General features: G+C 46.4%; 1 protein-coding gene across 1 annotated transcript; it reads right to left on the bottom strand.

Moving 5' to 3' along the window:
• Positions 1 to 2931: 2931 nt before the first annotated feature.
• Positions 2932 to 16995, bottom strand: LOC142767542 (uncharacterized). The gene is made up of 3 exons (XM_075869433.1): positions 16618 to 16995; positions 9927 to 11826; positions 2932 to 3498 (listed from the first exon to the last, which is right to left on the bottom strand). The coding sequence occupies exons 2-3, from the start codon at positions 11819 to 11821 to the stop codon at positions 3189 to 3191; spliced, it is 2205 nt and encodes a 734-aa protein (XP_075725548.1). The 5' UTR covers positions 11822 to 11826; positions 16618 to 16995; the 3' UTR covers positions 2932 to 3188.
• Between the last annotated feature and the right edge of the window lie 2970 nt (positions 16996 to 19965).

The following is a 19965-nucleotide window of genomic DNA, read 5'->3' as shown; positions in this document are numbered from 1 at the left end:
TAGCTGACGCGCGCGCATGCGCCGTCGCGCCGTCGCCCACTCTTCCACCATCTGTGCATCCCTTCCTCCTCTACACACCGCGCGCGCTTCACTCCTCCACCATCTGTGCACCCTTCCTCCTCTACACACCGCGTTCGACATCTACAATTCTCCTGATTCTCCAGTGGACGCGCATGTGGCGTCGCGCTTCGAGAACATTCAACAGCTGACAGTGCATGCGCCGTCGTGCTATATATATACTCAAGGTCGGCGCTCGCTCGCTCAGTTGCCGCTCGTCGGTTGGTTTGTACGGCGCGTCGACGTCCAAGGTCGCGGTGAAATGAATTCCAACGAATCCACAAACACAATGATCGACGTCCCTTCGACCAGCGCCGCCCTTTCGCATACGTGTGTACGTGTTCACTCATTTAACACCCCCTCCTACAACCACGTTAACCAATTTAGCCATCGACCCAAGTAAGTCGCAATTTAACACCCCATTTCACAACCACGTTAACCAATTTAGCCATCGACCCAAGTAAGTCGCACTTTAACACCCCGTTAACCAATTATATGGTCCGCATCCTCCTCAGTGTTCCCCCGAGGGAAGCTGCGGGCAATTTTTTACTTAAGGGCGCAATTACATAATTGCTCAGGAGCTGTGCATGCTCATGCTTTTTCTTGATGGTATATATTAGTGGCACTCGAAGGGTGGTGCTTCCCAGTAGCTTCTATCGTTTCAAGCGGCAGCTGTTTTGAAAAATGTACTCTGTTAAACATGCATCGAGGTTCCCAATAAGCAACTTCCGCATCACGATTCATATTGTTACAGCTTGGGGCCACAAAATATCGCAAGCTGTAACATATGCTCTATGTCACTCATTGACAGACAGAACATCAAACGGGGTTTTATTCATTTCTTTACTGAATTCACCGTTTTGAAAATATAGATATTGCCTATATTCATGGCCACCTACCGGGTGGCAAAAAACCTCTGAACAAAGCATTTTGGTTTCGTCACTGTGATGTGCACAAACAAGTGCTACATTACACAGCATATCTTCTGCGTCCGGCACGTAGCTGACAGTAGGCTGCCATAAATCATCACAAACCTTGAATTTTGTCCGATTCAATCAACAACTAATCAATTTGAAAAATTATTTCAGCCTTACAAATGTCTTTTGAGGCATGGTGGGGGCTCAACGTACTTTATTCTTACAAAAATATTCGGTCACCATAACGTCACTCTCTATTTTAAAGAAGGATTATTACTAGAACATACCAGATGAAAAAAAAGCGTCTACCAATTGTCTTTACACTGATTTACCAGCTTACTGTCAACCCTCTAGGTGTTAATGGCCAACGACTTTGAACATCACTGTGTTGGTAGGCTGCCTGGTGACGAAGTAGTAATGACCTGTGAGCAACGGTAAACAGACCTTAGTCACATTCTCTCAAAAGAAAGACTGCGCGGGAGCAGTCTGTCCATTATCATTAATATCGATATGTGGGGTTAATGAGAACTAAACGCCCCGCCGCGGTGGTCTAGTGGCTAAGGTTCTCGGCTGCTGACCCGCAGGTCGGGGGTTCAAATCCCGGCTGCGGCGGCTGCATTTCCGATAGAGGCGGAAATGTCGTAGGCCCGTGTGCTCAGATTTGGGTGCACGTCAAAGAACCCCAGGTGGTCAAAATTTCCGGAGTCCTCCACTACGGCGTCTCTCATAATCATATGGTGGTTTTGGGACGTTAAACCCCACAAATCAATCAATGAGCACTAAACCGCTATATGATTAGGAGAGACGCTCTAAAAAAGGGCTCCGAAAATTTAGGACCGCCTAAGGTTCTTTAACGAGCACCCAAATCTGAGCATGCGGGCCGACAGCATTTTCACCTCCATCGAAAATGCAGCCGTAGTAGCCGGGATTCCATCCCGTGACCTAGGAATCAGCAGCCGAGTACCTTAGCCACTACACCACTGCAGTGGGGCGACAGGAATATTGTGTGCAGTATGACGAGCACCTTACTGGCTGTTTTGCATTTCACTGAGTTTCGCAGTGCGTGGGATCTGCAGTTTTTTTTTTCAATTCCAAGCATTTCTTAGCGAGCCTCTGCGACTTTCCACGTATCTATCTATCTATCTATCTATCTATCTATCTATCTATCTATCTATCTTATCGATCTATCTATCGATCTATCTATCTATCCATCTATCTTGCCGACTTTTAGCGCTCCTTGCCTTTTCAATAATGATATCAGTACCGCAATCGGTATGGTATAACATGACGGTGAGACGGGCATGAGTGACTAGTCATAACATGAAAATCATGACATGTATGCTATGAATGTCATCACTAACATTTCATAGTCTTATTGCTCTTACGATGATTTCGTTGCCATAACACGTTGAAAAACTGGTATGGTATCACAGGACTCCATGGTTAACACAACTGACAGACCCTAACGTGGAAATCCTGACATGCATGGCATGTAAGCCATGACTACATGCCACACTAATGATGCACTCGCGGCCGTTTAGCTATCTTCACATATACCAAGGTCTCTTATTGCGCACAAAAATTACCGCAGCAGAGGAAAATAGTTGAGGCCTATCACCCGGCATCTGGACCACTCGACGCATGCGTATAAGCACTCCATCATTGTCGCTAAGCAAAGCATGCAAAACGGTGCTCTCGCAATCTGGTGTTCAGGCATCTGCCTGTTTGTGCAGTGTAGCCGTTGTTGCATGTGAAGGGAATCTGGTAAACCATGCCAACAGAGCATTCAAAGTATTTAGTTTGCTGTCTAACTTCACATTTAGCTTATTCTGACTTATTGACCTTATCCTGGGTGACTCTCTTCCAGATACCTATCAGTTCCATATGAGCTGAGAACACAGCCATTGTGCAGCCGTGCAATGAAATCGCAAATTACTTTTAAAAAATGCCTCAATCTCGCTACAATTATGTATCTGTGAAATGTATATTTTATGAGAGTGCATATTTGAAAGTTATTAAAAGCATCGACGTAATAAAACACCACAAATTCAGGCGCGAGCTACGTACATTAGCGGCAGCACGCATACATATATTTGCCGTTGGCGCTTCATGCGTTTACTTGACGTTAACATTATAAAACTGGCGTCATTTCAGAGATAGCCGCGTGAGCAGCACGTGACTCTGTGTCATTCACGCTGCCACCGTCACGCAGGGCTAGAAGTCCTCGGTCAATTCTGTGGCAGCCGGGTCTGAGACGTCTTCCACCTTGAGATGGCGTCTGATCAGGCTCCAGCAGTCTTCATTGAGGTCTTCTAACGTCATGCGGCCGTACTCGCGCCTCTCGCAACACACCCGGCTTCTGACAACGCCGGCCGCGCGCATGAACCCTTCGAAAGACTGTATGCCTATCAGCTCTGCTCGCACCATTGCTGCAGCGTCGGCATCGCTCACTGAAAGAAGATGGGCGACCTCTTGCTGCAGCGACGGGTGTTTGCCGATTCTCTCGAGGGCCTCTGCTCCGTATCTGCACGCGCAAAAGGAAATACTATGCAGGAGGTGCATACTGCGTCGCGCTGTCTTTCTGCCTAACGCGGTGCACAATCGAATGAGGGGTCGTGTACGTTCCCAATACGCAGAATCACGCTTCTTGATTAGCTTCATTTTTCGCTGAAGAGATATATATATATATATATATATATATATATATATATATATATATATATATAGTGGGAGTAATAATTCAATGGGCCAGTTAGTCTTCGTGAAGGTATGAGATATGGCACAACGGGAGCGTTGTCAACAAGGATAAATATATTTATTTCCCAACAGTTTCGGGAGGGGTCCTCCCTTCATCAGGGGATGAGTTATACTGACATGAGCTTCCAAACTTCGTTGCTGCCGCGTCCCACTCGCCTTGAAAAATGTTTGCGAGAGTGAGAGGGAACTACAAAAAGGAAAAAAAAACAAAAAAGGGGGAGAAAAAAGACGAAAAAGAAAAAGAAAGAAAAGAAAGAAAGTAAAAAAGAGGAAGAACAACTGTCAACACTGAGAACGAAGCCAACTGTCCGTCTACATCCACATACGGTTGATATCACGTGCTGTTCAGTTCTTGACGTGTGTCGGGCCACCCAAGATTGTGGCCGCGGTGCCGGGAGGGTCCGTGACGGCGTGCATAAAGAAAGGGGTTTCCCCGTAATGGGTCGGTCGGCGGGCGGCGTGCGTAAAGGAAGGAATTCCCGTTAATGGGTTGGTCGACTATTTACCTTTAATCTTCGTCCGTTTCCCTTCAATGGTCATCAAGTGGTAGGCGAACGTAAACACTTTGTATGTGCATGTGGAAAAAAACAAGAAAGGACAGTGTACACCTACGAGTCAGACAGAAAAAAGCATGGTCTCCAGCTATCAATCTTTGTCACCAATTTTCTCCTGGCTTACTTCTCGGAGGCAGTTGAGTTTTCCGGGGTCCTCGTTGATGCCGGCTACTACTGTACGAAATTTGAAAATAAAATATGCCTCACGCTGTTCGCGCTCGCGTCTGTTTGAGAAACCGGACTGCAAAAGAGTTACGCTGATATTTTCAAAAGTGTGGTTTGGCAGGCGCAGATGTCTAGATAAAGGTAGCTTCGGCAGTGAAGTGGCGTGGTACCGGTGATTATTGAACCGCAGCCGAAATGGCGTGTCTGTTTGGCCGATATATTCTTGTCCGCAGATGTTGCAATGTAGCATGTATATTACGTTACTCGAGTCACAATTAAGGCTTTCAGTTATGCAGAATTTGAAATCCGAGAAGTTCGCTTTGGATTCACGTGTTGTGACCATCTGTGGGCATACCTTGCATCGAGCTTTTCCGCAGGGATGGCACCCTGATTGAAATTTGGGGGTGTTTGTTTTTGCTCTGACAAGAATGTCCTTCAGATTTTTATCCCGGCGGTACACCACGTGAGGTGGCTTCGCGAAAATAGAAGTTAGTCGTTTGCTTTGCCTGATTATGTTGAAATGGCGGGAAAGTATGTTGTTGATTCGTGGCGCTGATGAGGAGTAAGTTAGTACAAGGTTCGTTTGGGAAGTTGTTTTAGATACTCTGTTTGGTCCCTTAACTATATCATTCCTGTTCACGTTGCGAGCACGTAGTATGGCATCGTCAATAATGTCTTCCGGATAATTTTGTTTCAATAAGGAATGCTTTAGGTGTTCCGCGTGTCTGTCAAATTCCCGCATATCGGTGCATATACTTCGGTACCGGTAGGCCTGAGAATATGGAATACCCGTTTTGCAATGCTTTGGGTGGCTGCTGTTGAAATGTAGGTACATTTGACGGTCTCTAGGCTTTTTGTAAAGGTTTTTTGACAAGCGGTCATTTTCGACCGTGACAGTGACGTCCAAAAAGTTAATGCTAGTTTTGGAAATTTTGTGCGTGAATTTTATTGACGGGTGGCATTTGTTAAAATCCTCTATGAAGCGGAAAAGACTTCCCTCATCATGGTTCCATATCATAAAAATATCGTCTAAGTATCTTCTGTAGTAGAAAGGTTTCAAGGTGCGTCCCTCAATGGATGGGATTTCAAGTGAAGCCATAAAGGTGCTCGCGAAGTGTGAGGCCATTTTCGTGCCCATTGCAGTGCCACTGACCTGAAGGAAATGCTTGCCGTTGAACTCAAAATGGTTATAATTTAGTACAAGTTCAAGAAGTGTAAACAGTACCTCGCCACTTACACACGTCGCTGTCACGGTCGAAAATGACCGCTTGTCAACAAACCTTTACAAAAAGCCTGCAGACCGTGAAATGTACCTACATTTCAACAGCAGCCACCCAAAGCATTGAAAAACGGGTATTCCATATTCTCAGGCCTTCCGGTACCGAAGAATATGCACCGATATGCGGGAATTTGACAGACACGCGGAACACTTAAAGCATTCCTTATTAAAACAAAATTATCCGGAAGACATTATTGACGATGCCATACTACGTGCTCGCAACGTGAACAGGAATGATATATTTAAGGGACCAAACAGAGTATCTAAAATGACTTCCCAAAAAAACCTTGTACTAACTTACTCCTCATCAGCGCCACGAATCAACAACATACTTTCCCGTCATTTCAACATAATCAGGCAAAGCAAACGACTAACTTCTATTCTCGCGAAGCCACCTCACGTGGTGTACCACCGGGATAAAAATCTGAAGGACATTCTTGTCAGAGCAAAAACAAACACCCCCAAATTTCAATCAGGGTGCCATCCCTGCGGAAAAGCTCGATGCAAGGTATGCCCACAGATGGTCACAACACGTGAATCCAAAGCGAACTTCTCGGATTTCAAACTCTGAATAACTGAAAGCCCTAATTGTGACTCCAGTAAAGTAATATACATGCTACATTGCAACATCTGTGGACAAGAATATATCGGCCAAACAGACACGCCATTTCGGCTGCGGTTCAATAATCACCGGTACCACGCCACTTCACTGCCGAAGCTACCTTTATCTAGACATCTGCGCCTGCCAAACAACAGTTTTGAAAATATCAGCGTAACTCTTTTGCAGTCCGGTTTCTCAAACAGACGCGAGCGCGAACAGCGTGAGGCATATTTTATTTTCAAATTTCGTACAGTAGTAGCCGGCATCGACGAGGACCCCGGAAAACTCAACTGCCTCCGAGAAGTAAGCCAGGAGAAAATTGGTGACAAAGATTGATAGCTGGAGACCATGCTTTTTTCTGTCTGACTCGTAGGTGTACACTGTCCTTTCTTGTTTTTTTTCCACATGCACATACAAAGTGTTTACGTTCGCCTACCACTTGATGACCATTGAAGGGAAACCGACGAAGATTAAAGGTATATAGCCGACCAACCCATTAACGGGAATTCCTTCCTTTACGCACGCCGCCCACCGACCGACCCATTACGGGGAAACCCCTTTCTTTATGCACGCCGTGACGGACCCTCCCGGCACCGCGGCCACAATCTTGGGTGGCCCGACACACGTCAAGAACTGAACAGCACGTGATATGACCCCTATGTGGATGTAGACGGACAGTTGGCTTCGTTCTCAGTGTTGACAGTGGTTCTTCCTCTTTTTTACTTTCTTTCTTTTCTTTCTTTTCTTTTTCGTCTTTGTTCTCCCCCCTTTTTTTTGTAGTTCCCTCTCACTCTCGCAAACATTTTTCAAGGCGAGTGGGACGCGGCAGCAACGAAGTTTGGAAGCTCATGTCAGTATAACTCATCCCCTGATGAAGGGAGGACCCCTCCCGAAACTGTTGGGAAATAAATATATTTATCCTTGTTGACAACGCTCCCGTTGTGCCATATCTCATACTATATATATATATATATATATATATATATATATATATATATATATATATATATATATATATATATATATATATATATATATATATATATATATATATATATATATATATATATATATATATATATATATATATATATATATATATATGGGTGTGTGCTCGCGCGCGCGCGCGCGTGTGTGTGTGTGTGTGTGTGTGTGTGTGTGTGTGTGTGTGTGTGTGTGTGTGTGTGTGTGTTAGTACATACCAATCTATAGTTACGCGGTTATAGCCATACATACGTGTACATATAATGGCGAAGGCGAAAACCAACTGAGTGTGCCAGCATAACTGTTTTCGTAATAAACCTAAATCAGGGGCTTTAAATGCCTAACTTTGCTATTATAGTGAGGGACGCTTTATGGAGAGCTTCATATCAATTTCATACTTGTATACGTACAGCTAATATTAAATACACGAACTCACTTTTGCTTGCAAAGAGGCTTAGGCATAGCGGCATTAAAATAATCACGAAAAACGAGGCCCTCTTTCTGAAAACTCATAGTTTGCTCGGTATATGACTGTATTTGAACAGACAAGTCAGCTTACATTTAGGTGATATAACGACACTCCATCACGAGTACAATGATCTCTGAAGAGAGTTAATGGCACGGCCAATGGATAAGAAACCTTGTTTTTTATCCAGTGGCCGTGGTTGAGGTGTCCCTTTTTGGATAGTCGTATACCTCGCTACTCAGAACTGTCAGCGAAAAAATAACTTTCCCTTAAAGGTAAAGCAAGGAAAGAGATCGCAACAAATGTTATAGTATACCAAGTCAGGCTGGCAGCTAACTGAATCGGATGTTGCATTACCTTACAAAAGTCTATTGCTTGCAAACGGGGCCTAATCCAGTCACAGAAGTTTTCGTGCAGTCTCTCTTGTCAGCGCGAAGCGGAGGGGCCACAGCACGTGCAAGGGAGATCTATTTACTAACAATTGCTCTAAGATATGCGTGAGCCAGCTTTCGCCACAGCACTTTCACGGAAATGGGCCACACGCGTCTCACTCCCACCCGGCCTGGCCCAGAAAACCCGGCGCTACTGTGTTACATTCACTTGCACGCGAGCTCAGTGAGCCTCCTTAATCGCGGCTGGTGACATTCACGCCATCTCGAGCACACTTCATGAACAAACCCTACAGAGGATCAAGCAGCTCAGAGACGTGGGCGTCGCCACTTGCGAACTCTGTGAAGAAGTCCACCGTTTACAAATAAAAGTATTTGTGTTCCTAAAAGGTGGAATTCTCGGTGGTTAGAAATAATGGTTGGGCACCCTTCACTCTTTAAAAAAATGGCAGTGCTACTTACTAACTTTGAGGTTGTGATTTGTTGTCACAACATTCCCTACCTAAGTAGTAAGTGCAGATAGTAGACCACAGGCATTTACTGCCTCTGGTTGCTTTCAAGGTAGTAAACGTCTATGGTCTGCTACCTGCAGTTACTAATTAGGTTGTGAATGATGTGACAAGAATTTACTACACCAAAGTTAGTAAGTAGCACTGCCCTTTTTTAAGAGTGTTGGCGAAAAATTCTTATGGTACAGTCAGCAGAAGGCCACCACGGCTCTCATTCAAGTTCATCGTTTCGTTACGATGTCACGGCGTAGGTGGCTTTCACGTGCTGAAATTTCCAGTGGCAGTGGTGGTGGTGGAAAAAAAAACATTTATTTGTACTACGCACAAGTGGCCTTAAGCGGTGACTGAGGACAAACTCTTGGAGAAGTTTCTAGTGCGGGACACCTGAGCCTTCTGCTGCGGCACGCACCCGGGCCACGAGGGTCATTTGGCCCTTCAATGTCGAGCGGCCAAGCAGTGCAGCTTTCCAGCTATCCAGGCTATCAGCACGGGTGAAGGCACCTGTGATTCGCTGCTACATGCAACAGGTCTACAGCGATAACACCTATGCCGCAATGACCACTTTGTTCTTTTCACATTTTCCAAGTCATAGATGCAGAGTCTTTCGTATATCTAAAGTACTTTACAATGTCAGAAAAGTCAATAAGCTCGACGACACCATTTTATCGTTTCATGCCCAAGGCTGTCCAGCAGCTGGCTCAATCGATCTCGCTCGATTTGAAGGTTATTGCAGGGGTATTGACAAAGCCCTGCAATAGTGCTACTGCCCAAAACCATTTGCATGAACTGGAAAGTACTTGTTCCTTATTATTTTGTGGTGGTCACAAAATAATGAAGATCAGGCGAGCTTCCCTTATCATCATAGGTAGCTGCGTTTACTTACAAGGAAGGTAAATTTTAGTATTTTTTCCGAAAAAAAATATGCAATGTTTTCATTTTGTGCTGATTATCAAGGAGACCACTGATTAGCAGAGGGAACGAAATGTCTCATTGATTGCAACCATCGAAAAGCTTAAAACCGAGAAAGTGAGCGAAAGAATTGTCCTGGAGGTGATTGTTGTAGCATGGAGCAACCAATGAGATAAGGAAGAAACCAAAATATTAATTTTCACTCTTCCTGAATGCGCTCGTAGGCCCCCGCGACACAACATCCTTCGGCGTTCGCTTGATAAATTTATCTGCACACTTACATATTTGTGCACATTTACATATGCACAACCGAAGTGCATATGTAAAATGAAGACGTACCTGTCGACTTGGTTCCCATTAAGGTACTGTGCTGCACGAGCAACAAGATCCGAGTTGCGCCTTGTTGTGTCACAGATGGCGAACCATTCTTTGCTCACCGTAGACCGAGTAAGCTGGCAGCCATCGACAGTTAGGCGGAGTAGGCTGTAGTTGCCTTCGATTCCGTCACGCAGACGGCGCACAAAGGCGGCAGCAACTTCACCGTCTCCGACACCCACATGGGCCCGACGAACGTTCTGGCAGGAAGTCAACGTATCCGCCAAGAGCTGTATTTCCGATTCACTCATGAACCACGTGACGACGCTTAGCTCGTTCACGCTGGTGTTCCGTCGCAGTGATTCCAAGATAGCGGCCCAGACAACCTGTGCCGCTTCCGGAAACAGCTGACGCAGCCATATCGTTAGGTGGAGCTCCTTCAGCGCACACGTTGTCGCAATGTAGTAAGCGATATCGGCGCTGATCATCTCGTCCACGTCCGGAATGCATATCTCCAGGTCCGCAGTGGTCACGTGAGTAAGAGACGGCAGCCGTCGAAATATCCGAGATACTTCTCCACGGTTGTCTTGATAAGGAAACGAGTGAAATCTGGAGAATGACTTACAGTCTAGCATGTCGTGCTTGTCCAAAATATACAAAGTTGTGTCGAAACAAACATGCTCCTCCATTCCAGTCCTTCGAAGAGCACCGCACAACTTCTCCCACAAGTAACGTTCACTGCAGTGACCCTTGATGGTCAGTTTGAAGGGTCTTGCTTTTGCTGACAAGATCAGAAAAAGTTCTTCCCACTGTTCGGGTTCCCAAATTCTCAGGGGAAGCGTAACTGCCTCCACAGTTTCATTCTTTGCAATTGCTTGTAGCCAGGGGCTAAAATCTGTCTGGCACTGTGTTTTTGAATCTCCCGCTATCTTCATCCAAGCATCGTAGGTCAAGGCTGAGATGTTCAATACCCGCAAAAACTGATTGTGACTCAGAACCTCCGTCAATAAATCAGCATTCTTTTCATCTACGACGAAGTCATCTAGGCTGATTTCTGCCAGAATGGTGTTCCTCAACAGCCCCTCAAGTAGCCATTTCAGGGAAAGTGGCCGAACTTCGTTGTAAGCTCCTACAGTCAACTTCTTGAGTACTTTTGCGTCGGCGAGGAACTTCGCAAATGAGCAACGGTGTTCTGGTCGAGCTTCACTAATGGCAGAACTGTGGAAAGAAAGTTCCTCTAGAGTGACGTTTTCTACAAGGGCAGGTAAAAAGATGGCTGCGCATGTGCTATTCATGTACAACTTGGGAATTCTCAGAGCTGTAAGCTTCCTCGACGTTCGCAGAAGCTTTGCGAGCGCAGCAGAAAATTGCACCGGACATACGCAGTCGGTCAGACATGCGACCTCTTCCAAGTTTGGAAGTGAGGTTATTGCCGAATAGATGTCCTTACGCAGGGCAAACGTGGTGATGTTGACCTTCAGGAAACGAATGAAGCAGTTCCCGCGTAACGCATCGCAGAATCGTGTTTCTGATCCCTTGAAACTATCGGTGTCGATGTCAAGGGCGGTCAGACAGTGATGCGTCGACAGCAGCTTCTGCACAAGTGTCGTGACCTGCCTCACTTGCTCGTCCGTTTGATGAAGGAAAGGCTGTGAAAAGCTTACAAGCGAAAGTCCATGTACGGTGTGCCGCAATTCTAACTGAGCGCACCATAGCAGTTTGTTCCATGCCGACACTCGTTGTGGTGGACAGCAAGTTTTTCTGCCATCGTCCTCGCTCTCACTGGTCTGTTTGACGGCTTCAACCGCGTGCCAGGCTTCAACGCCCTCTAGGTCGTCCAAGCAACACGTCTTCGATGTCGCCAGCTCCGACCCACTAGGTACACGTTTGTCGCTCTCTGGCAATGCTGGTCTAGCCATTCTTTCTGCGCAAGAAAACAGTTTGTTTTTGCGTTAAGATGTCAGAGTAGCATATATGAAATAAGTGAGAGTTGTTACTTGAAGTTAATTAGGACATCATATCGATGATTGCCGCAAGCTTGAATCCTTAAACAGTATCGACTGTGTACCGTGAGAGTGACCATACAAGCTAGATTGCACCAAAAATGACGGGCTTCAATATAGACCTTTTGTTTTCAATACACCCTGTTAATCAATGTTTTAAAAATATTACTGCGTATAGGTCGTTATTCAGAATTCTTATACTCTTGCATGACACTAATATTACTCTAACGTGAGTTTTTAATCGAAGCAGGCTCGTACACACTAAATAAAGCAAATAAACAATTACAATTACTGGACTGCTATGTGTTTTTGCTGCATACATCATTTTCTCTGGAATTGCCTAAGTAGGTTACCTAAACTGCTTACCCCAAAACTAAGCAATTACCTAGACATAATTGCTTCCTTTTACTCAGCTCGCTCCTCCTATGAACATACTTAAATCATGACTGAAAAAAAACACTGCCTTTCGATTGCGCCTCCACGGTGCTTGAAACAACATTCTCTATCACAAATATTATATATCACAAACTTGTAATACAATATACAATATAAATTCCCTAGCTGGGCCTGCTACATGTATGGGTGGCACTGCATGAGCTAACCACTGACGAAAGCTAGTGTTTTTCTCAAAAGTACGATAACGTATCCAACACTACCTGGTAACTGTAGCACTTAGACTTCTTTTCGGCTCTTAGAAGGACCTTTTCGTTGACTAACAAAAACAGAACAAAATTATTCACGTTGTTCATTGGCTAAGATTAAAGAAGATTTGGAATTCTAACCAGCAGCGCCCTCAATAAGGTACTTCTCCTCAACGCCTCCTAAAAAATGCTCAGCAATGCTCTCACAATGCTCTCACAGTTGTTTCCGAGCAGCCGTGATGTCACGTGACAGAGCGGTATGGTTATGTCACGTGACTGAGCGGTACGGAGGCGAGCGGTCTCACGCGGCGGCTGGTCGCAACACAAGGCAGGAGGCATGGCCTCCGAGATTGCGTGCAGGCAGGAGGCGAAAAGTGAGCGACGTTCCTGGCGTAGTTTTTCTATGAGGCGCTGCTTCTCCTCATCGTAGAAGGTGGTTAAAGAGGCAGGCTGTGAAATCTATGGACTTCTTGAAAAACCTTCTATTAGAAAAACACTTTGAATAAAAAGCAAGCCAATGGGCAGTGAGAGTTCGAGGAAGTCATTCGTAGAAGGGAAAGAACTGAATAACGGTTCATGGCCTACATAGTTTTACTTTGTTTTAATACGATAGCGTTAGAGAGCGCGTGTCGCAGAAGACCCGCCGCCGTCGACGGCCCCGTAGGTTGTGAGCGAAAATTCGTTCGTGCGTTTGTGACCGAAACATCAAGTTACCGAGGTGGCCGCGGGAGGCCGCTACTTGTCCACGCGTGCGCGCAGTATCACACTGAAAAAGTCGCGCTTTCGAAGAAAAAAATGCTCAATGTCACGAGGGGCATTAGTTTATTTGCCCTGGCACCCCTCCCTGCTTAGCTTCCAGTGCTTTCGTCAGGACGTGAGAAGAGATAATGCAAATTAAGCATGTGACAAACCTTTGTAACTCCACTCGCACTGGGTGGATTCCTAAAGTCTTTGCAGCGTTGAATTCGTGTGGCAATAAACTTTTCTAAGGAATTCATTCAATGGTTACTTGAAAAGGTATTTCACGGTCCCGTTTACGCATTTTTTTCGACAGGTGTCACAACGAAAACGAGTCCATTCGGTGATAATAGCGCGCGCTGGTTTAATCTACTTTGTGCGTGTTTTTGTGCGTTCGTGTGTATGTAACAAAACACATTATTAAGTGTGCACTTTGCTGTTAAAGGGTTCACTTGGGGCTGGATCTCGCTATCGCATTCAACACTTAAAGGCGAAGCTTAAGGGTCCCCAAAATCCCGGCTGCGGCGGCTGCATTTCTGATAGAGGCGGAAATTTAGGCCCGTGTGCTCAGATTTGGGTGCACGTTAAAGAACCCCAGGTGGTCAAAATTTCCGGAGCCCTCCACTACGGTGTCTCTCATAATCATATGGTGGTTTTGGGACGTTAAACCTTACATATCAAACAAGAATTCCCAAATTTTTCATGGCCTTTTATACTCAGGCCAAGCGCGTAGCCAAAAGTATTTTTCAGTGAGGGGGGGGGCACTTTGATTTTGGGAGGGGCACCTCCTTAAAATTGCCATCTTTAACTCTCTATGCCATATCGAAAAAAAAATCAGGGAGCCACGTGCCTGGTGCGCCACCCCTGACTCAGCTTTTCATTTAAATGTTCACAATCCGTGCATCAGCCTATTACACATCGTTCACACTTGATAGGCTGACAGAATTACGTGGATTGGAGGTTTTCTACATGAAATATGAAACGAACAAGCACGTTGAGATGCCGCGTATCAGCAACTGCACTTTGTCGCTTTTATCAGCTCCGCATGCATGTCGTACAGGCTGATTCATATATTAGTGACATTCCCAACTCTCGTACTAGCTATATCATACTTCTTGGGTGTGAAATGCCTAATACAAGATCGTCTAAGGCAACATTGCAAGACTTTTTAGGCTGGAGACGTCCCCGTTGGAAGGATATTTGAATTAGTAATTACATGTAGAGAGCACGCAACTGGATGCTCCTTCATAAAATTGAAGGGTGATAACTTAAAAGTACTTTGAAATAATTGGTCAGCAACTTTATTGAGAAAGTACAAGCCAGACTTGCCACTTGTATTCCTGATAGATTCTACTGGGGTCAGTTTAGTTGGTGCTAATAGGATAAAAGGTTTTCAAGAGTTCTGCCAGCTGTGGCTACCTATGCGGTTATTATTCACAATAGCATATGCGTTACCATTAGCAAATGCGTCTGCCAATGGCCCCTTGTCCGGCTATAAAAAATGAACGAAAGCGATTTAACACCAAACTGTGTTATGCCGAGCTCCACCAATACTTCACTGACATACTTCCGTCGCGGATGTATGTCAGTAAAATAAAAAGGACAAATGAACCTAAAAAGTTGTTTTCAGTTTGAATGACCCACGATGTCCAACCCATAACTGCTCGGTTATCTACGGTAGGTGCCCGCTGCCTTTAACTATTGCGCCACAACAGCTGATCCTTGAAAGTTTGCAAGCAAGCCTTACATGTCTTACACCTGCCCCCTTTCTAAGGGGCCTTGGTTAGAAAAGGAGGAGGACGGTGCAGCGGTCCGGGATAGGTGATACCATGCAGTCCACCCTGACATTTACGAATGGCGACAGCAAGCGCTTTCATAGTTTGACCTTTTGGTGCAGAGCGGAAAACGAGGGCGAGTGGAATGCCTTCCTGCGTGCACGGATCAAACTTCCTAAAGCGCTATGTGTTGCGATTGATTTATTGATTGATTGATTCATTCATTGATTGATATGTGGGGTTTAACGTTCCAAAACCACCATATCATTATGAGAGGTGCCATAGTGAAGGCCTCCGGAAATTTCGACCACCTGGGGTTCATTACGGTGCACCCACTATGTGTTGCGATCACATTATTGAAGCGCTATGTGGTATGTGCATGAGGACTTCGGCATCTCTCTCTAATATGGGGCTTTCAGCAGGCACATCGAGTACGACGGTTTGTACACTGCCTGGAACTTTGTGGTAATTGTGTGCTTGTTTGTGCTATGTTCGCGCTGGATTAAGCGTATGCCATGTACATGTGTGCGTCATTAACTTCAGCTACCTCAGGGACAAACCATGGCCTTTGTCATTGTTCGCAGGGACTGAGAGGTGCCAGTAGGTGTCAACGTCGGTGCATCTACGTCAAATGACGCGTAGCTGCCAAACAACGAACAGAGCTCTGCACGAAACCCAATTTCTAAGAAGCATGGCAGTCAGCCATTGTGGAACTGCAAAAAAATGACACGAACTACGGGTGAAGAACGCAGTAGAAGCACAGGAAGAGCGCCGGAGAAGAGCTAAGATAAGGTCCGAATGCGGCCCCGCCGCGATGGCCTAGTGGCCAAGGTACTCGGCTTCTGACCCGCAGGTCACGGGATTGAATCCCGGCTGCGGCGGCTGTATTTCCGATGGAGGTGGAAACGTAGGTCCCAGGGCTGAGATTTGGGTGCACGTTAAAGAACCCCAGGTAGTCGAAATTTCCGGAGCCTTCCACTACAGCGTCTCTCATTATCATATGATGGCTTTGGGACGTTCAACCCGGCATTTCAAATCAAGGTTCGTATGTGATAGACCACCGAGTAAACATGGCCCGCTACAGATACAGAAGAGCCACACAACAAAAAGAACATAAAAAAGAAACAGGCATATGATGATAATAGGGAAGCGTCCCCACATTTATATCATGACAATAACACATGGAGCATCGGAAGTTTAGGAAACAAAATACATAGTCAGCACTGATTAGATCAACGTACTCGGAAACATAGCACCCATTACGTGAGTGCACCGTGCAGAGATTTTAAACATGCAGCGTAGGTCCCTGCTTAGCGCAATTGATGGAGCGCTAACCGAAATCACATCGCTCATCTCCATCTCAGCAGCCTCGATAATCAATCAGCCTGCAATTTCCGCTTTCCGAAGCTATGCGTGAGCCGTCACTACCAATCAGCCAATATCGGCACATCGCCGAACTGCCAGTCAAATACATGTGCTTTCTCGCGTAAAATTACCCGCTAGGTCAAGTAAAGGATAATGCTGAAGGGAACAGGGAAACCGAATGGTGAATACTCACCGCTAGCAGCTACACAAAACTTTCTTGCTTGTCCGCAGTTTCACTTCGTTCACCTCCTCATTGCCAGGGTTCTTTTCTTATCATGATGATGGTAGTGTTAAGCGACAGTTTGACATCAAACTTCACTTTTTAATTATAGAACTTGAGCTTCTGCGGGGCGTTCTACTATGAAAAAACGTAGCAGATATGATATGCTTGGATAAAAAAAAATATTTTCCCCACAAAATAAATGCAGCAAGCCGAAAAGCGCTGGGCTTTTACGTGCGTATTTTATATTGTTACTGAAACAGGCATTACATGCAATATGTGCTACATCTCTATACTGCTAATGCACTCCCATCAATGTGGTGGCCTAAGTCTAATAACTACGCAACATTTACGGAAAATAAAAATAAAAGTAGAGAATAACATATTCGAGTAAGCATAATACGGTGTGCACACAGTCTTGTTTTGTCTCTCTATGCATAAATGTGGATTATGTAGAAGCCAGCTGAACCAAAACTAACTGTCTAATAAGTTACCTGGCTGCAGCTCGTTGTTAGCAAAGTATACGAAGTATACAAGCTCAACCCACACAAATAACAGAAAAAACTAACCATCTTCACGTGGGTGTTTCAATGTTTGACTTCGCTATATTATAGTTTTGCCACCATGGGCCTGTTTAACACGTTTTCACGACTAAGCCGTTTGTGAAGCTGCTCCGAAATTCAAAATCAAAATGCCATATGGGGTTATCTCGTTTTCTGTTAATCTCAACGATCCATGAAAGCAGTTTTCCCCTGCTGTCTCACTCCAAGCTCGGAATATTGTGTTAACCTCATTGGAAGCTCTGCATTCTCCGCCTGCACTGGCTTGAAAGTTTCAACGCGGCAGCGTTAAAAAAATTGCCCGCAGCTTCCCTCGGGGGAACACTGAGGAGGATGCGGAGCATATAATTGGTTAACGGGGTGTTAAAGTGCGACTTACTTGGGTCGATGGCTAAATTGGTTAACGTGGTTGTGAAATGGGGTGTTAAATTGCGACTTACTTGGATCGATGGCTAAATTGGTTAACGTGGTTGTAGGAGGGGGTGTTAAATGAGTGAACACGTACACACGTATGCGAAAGGGCGGCGCTGGTCGAAGGGACGTCGATCATTGTGTTTGTGGATTCGTTGGAATTCATTTCACCGCGACCTTGGACGTCGACGCGCCGTACAAACCAACCGACGAGCGGCAACTGAGCGAGCGAGCGCCGACCTTGAGTATATATACAGCGCGACGGTGCATGCACTGTCAGCTGTCGAATGTTCGAGAAGGGGGAGAAGCGCAACGGCGCATGCGCGCGCGTCAGCTACCGATGTTCTCGAAGCGTGACGGCGCATGCGCGCTACATTATACAGCTAGCGAATGTTCGTGAAGAGGAGAAGCGCACGCGGTGTGTAGAGGAGGAAGGGTGCACAGATGGTGGAGGAGTGAAGCGCGCGCGGTGTGTAGAGGAGGAAGGTATGCACAGATGGTGGAAGAAGGAGGAGGAAGCTTGCGGACGGCGCCGCACTACAAGCCTCGAGTATTAGATACTCCGCATCTAAAAGGCAAGAGTTTCCAACGCTTTGCTAAGACGACAACGTGGTGGCACCTGCCCGTCGGTTTGCATTCTACACCACATCGCTTCCGGGACAGGAGCACACGGCTTCCTTCGTTTTCGAAGGTGACTGCCAGAATGCGTCCATGTCTAACGTGTCCCTATGCACTCTTTTATCGAGAATAACGATGCGCCTCCAGAATACAATCCAGCGATTTTTTGTGCGCAGAACATCAAACAAACGTTTTGTTCACTCTCTCCAGACGCAAGACTGCCGCCTTTCGACGACGTTTCCAGTGAAACATGCAGATACGGGGCCAATTTTTAGATGCGGAGCATCTAATACTCGAGGCTTGTAGTGCGGCGCCGTCCGCAAGCTTCCTCCTCCTTCTTCCACCATCTGTGCATCCCTTCCTCCTCTACACACCGCGCGCGCTTCACTCCTCCACCATCTGTGCACCCGTCCTCCTCTACACACCGCGTGCGCTTCTCCTCTTCACGAACATTCGCTAGCTGTATAATGTAGCGCGCATGCGCCGTCACGCTTGGAGAACATCGGCAGCTGACGCGCGCGCATGCGCCGTCGCGCTTCGAGAACATCGGCAGCTGACGCGCGCGCATGCGCCGTTGCGCTTCTCCCCCTTCTCGAACATTCGACAGCTGACGCGCGCATGCACCGTCACCCACCATCTGTGCCGCGCGCGCTTCTCCCCTTCGAGAACATTCTACAATTCTCCTGATTCTCCAGTGGACGCGCATGCGCCGTCGCGCTTCGAGAACATTCAACAGCTGACAGTGCAGGCGCCGTCGCGCTGTATATATACTCAAGGTCGGCGCTCGCTCGCTCAGTTGCCGCTCGTCGGTTGGTTTGTACGGCGCGTCGACGTCCAAGGTCGCGGTGAAATGAATTCCAACGAATCCACAAACACAATGATCGACGTCCCTTCGACCAGCGCCGCCCTTTCGCATACGTGTGTACGTGTTCACTCATTTAACACCCCCTCCTACAACCACGTTAACCAATTTAGCCATCGACCCAAGTAAGTCGCAATTTAACACCCCATTTCACAACCACGTTAACCAATTTAGCCATCGACCCAAGTAAGTCGCACTTTAACACCCCGTTAACCAATTATATGCTCCGCATCCTCCTCAGTGTTCCCCCGAGGGAAGCTGCGGGCAATTTTTTTAATGCGGAGCATCTCACGATCTCGATTGATCTGGTGGCGTCCTCGAACCACAGCGCATGCCCGTCCCCTCCTCTCTCTCCTCTCCTACGCTTTCCCTCTCTCGCTTCACAACGCCAACTCAAGCAGCATTAATTGCCTATGATCGCTCCCCCTCTATCTCCTCTATACATCCATCCCTTGGCCTTTACTTCCCACTGCGCATGCGCGTTCCCTCCTCACTCTCGCTTCAAGTACGCTCCCTCCTTCTCGCCTTGCAACGCCAGCGCAGGTAAGGAGCAGGCAGTGTCTGCTAGAGAGTTTCTTCAACGAAAAATAGGGGGTGTACCTGCGTATTTGGCGGCCAAAGGTAATCGAAACACGACAGTCTTCTTTCTTGAGAGAGAGTATAAACATTTTTTTAGGTGCGAAACAGCTCGCTGATATCCCTCTCACAAGTTTAGTGTCACTCGCTGCAAAGTACACTTCCCGGCAAGTGCGTTTTCCGTCCTCACTTCGCTGCGACCAAGTGCGTAGCCTTGGTACTAGTGGCTTGCACAGAAATACGCTGTTGCCTAAAGCGGTGCTCGCACTATTTTCGGGGCGAAGCTCTTTAAAG

This window comes from Rhipicephalus microplus, chromosome 7, assembly GCF_043290135.1.
Source record: "Rhipicephalus microplus isolate Deutch F79 chromosome 7, USDA_Rmic, whole genome shotgun sequence".
Classification (NCBI taxonomy): Eukaryota; Metazoa; Arthropoda; class Arachnida; order Ixodida; family Ixodidae; genus Rhipicephalus; species Rhipicephalus microplus.
Note: the sequence above shows the minus strand (reverse complement) of the source record. Positions and strands in the feature narration are given on the sequence as shown.

Excerpts from the sequence above, each read along its gene's own strand:
- LOC142767542 (XM_075869433.1), bottom strand. The coding sequence starts at position 11,821 with ATGGCTAGACCAGCATTGCCAGAGAGCGACAAACGTGTACCTAGTGGG. Across the intron at positions 3,499-9,926 it reads AATGGGAACCAAGTCGACAG|ATACGGAGCAGAGGCCCTCG; the intron begins GTACGTCTTCAT and ends TTGCGCGTGCAG.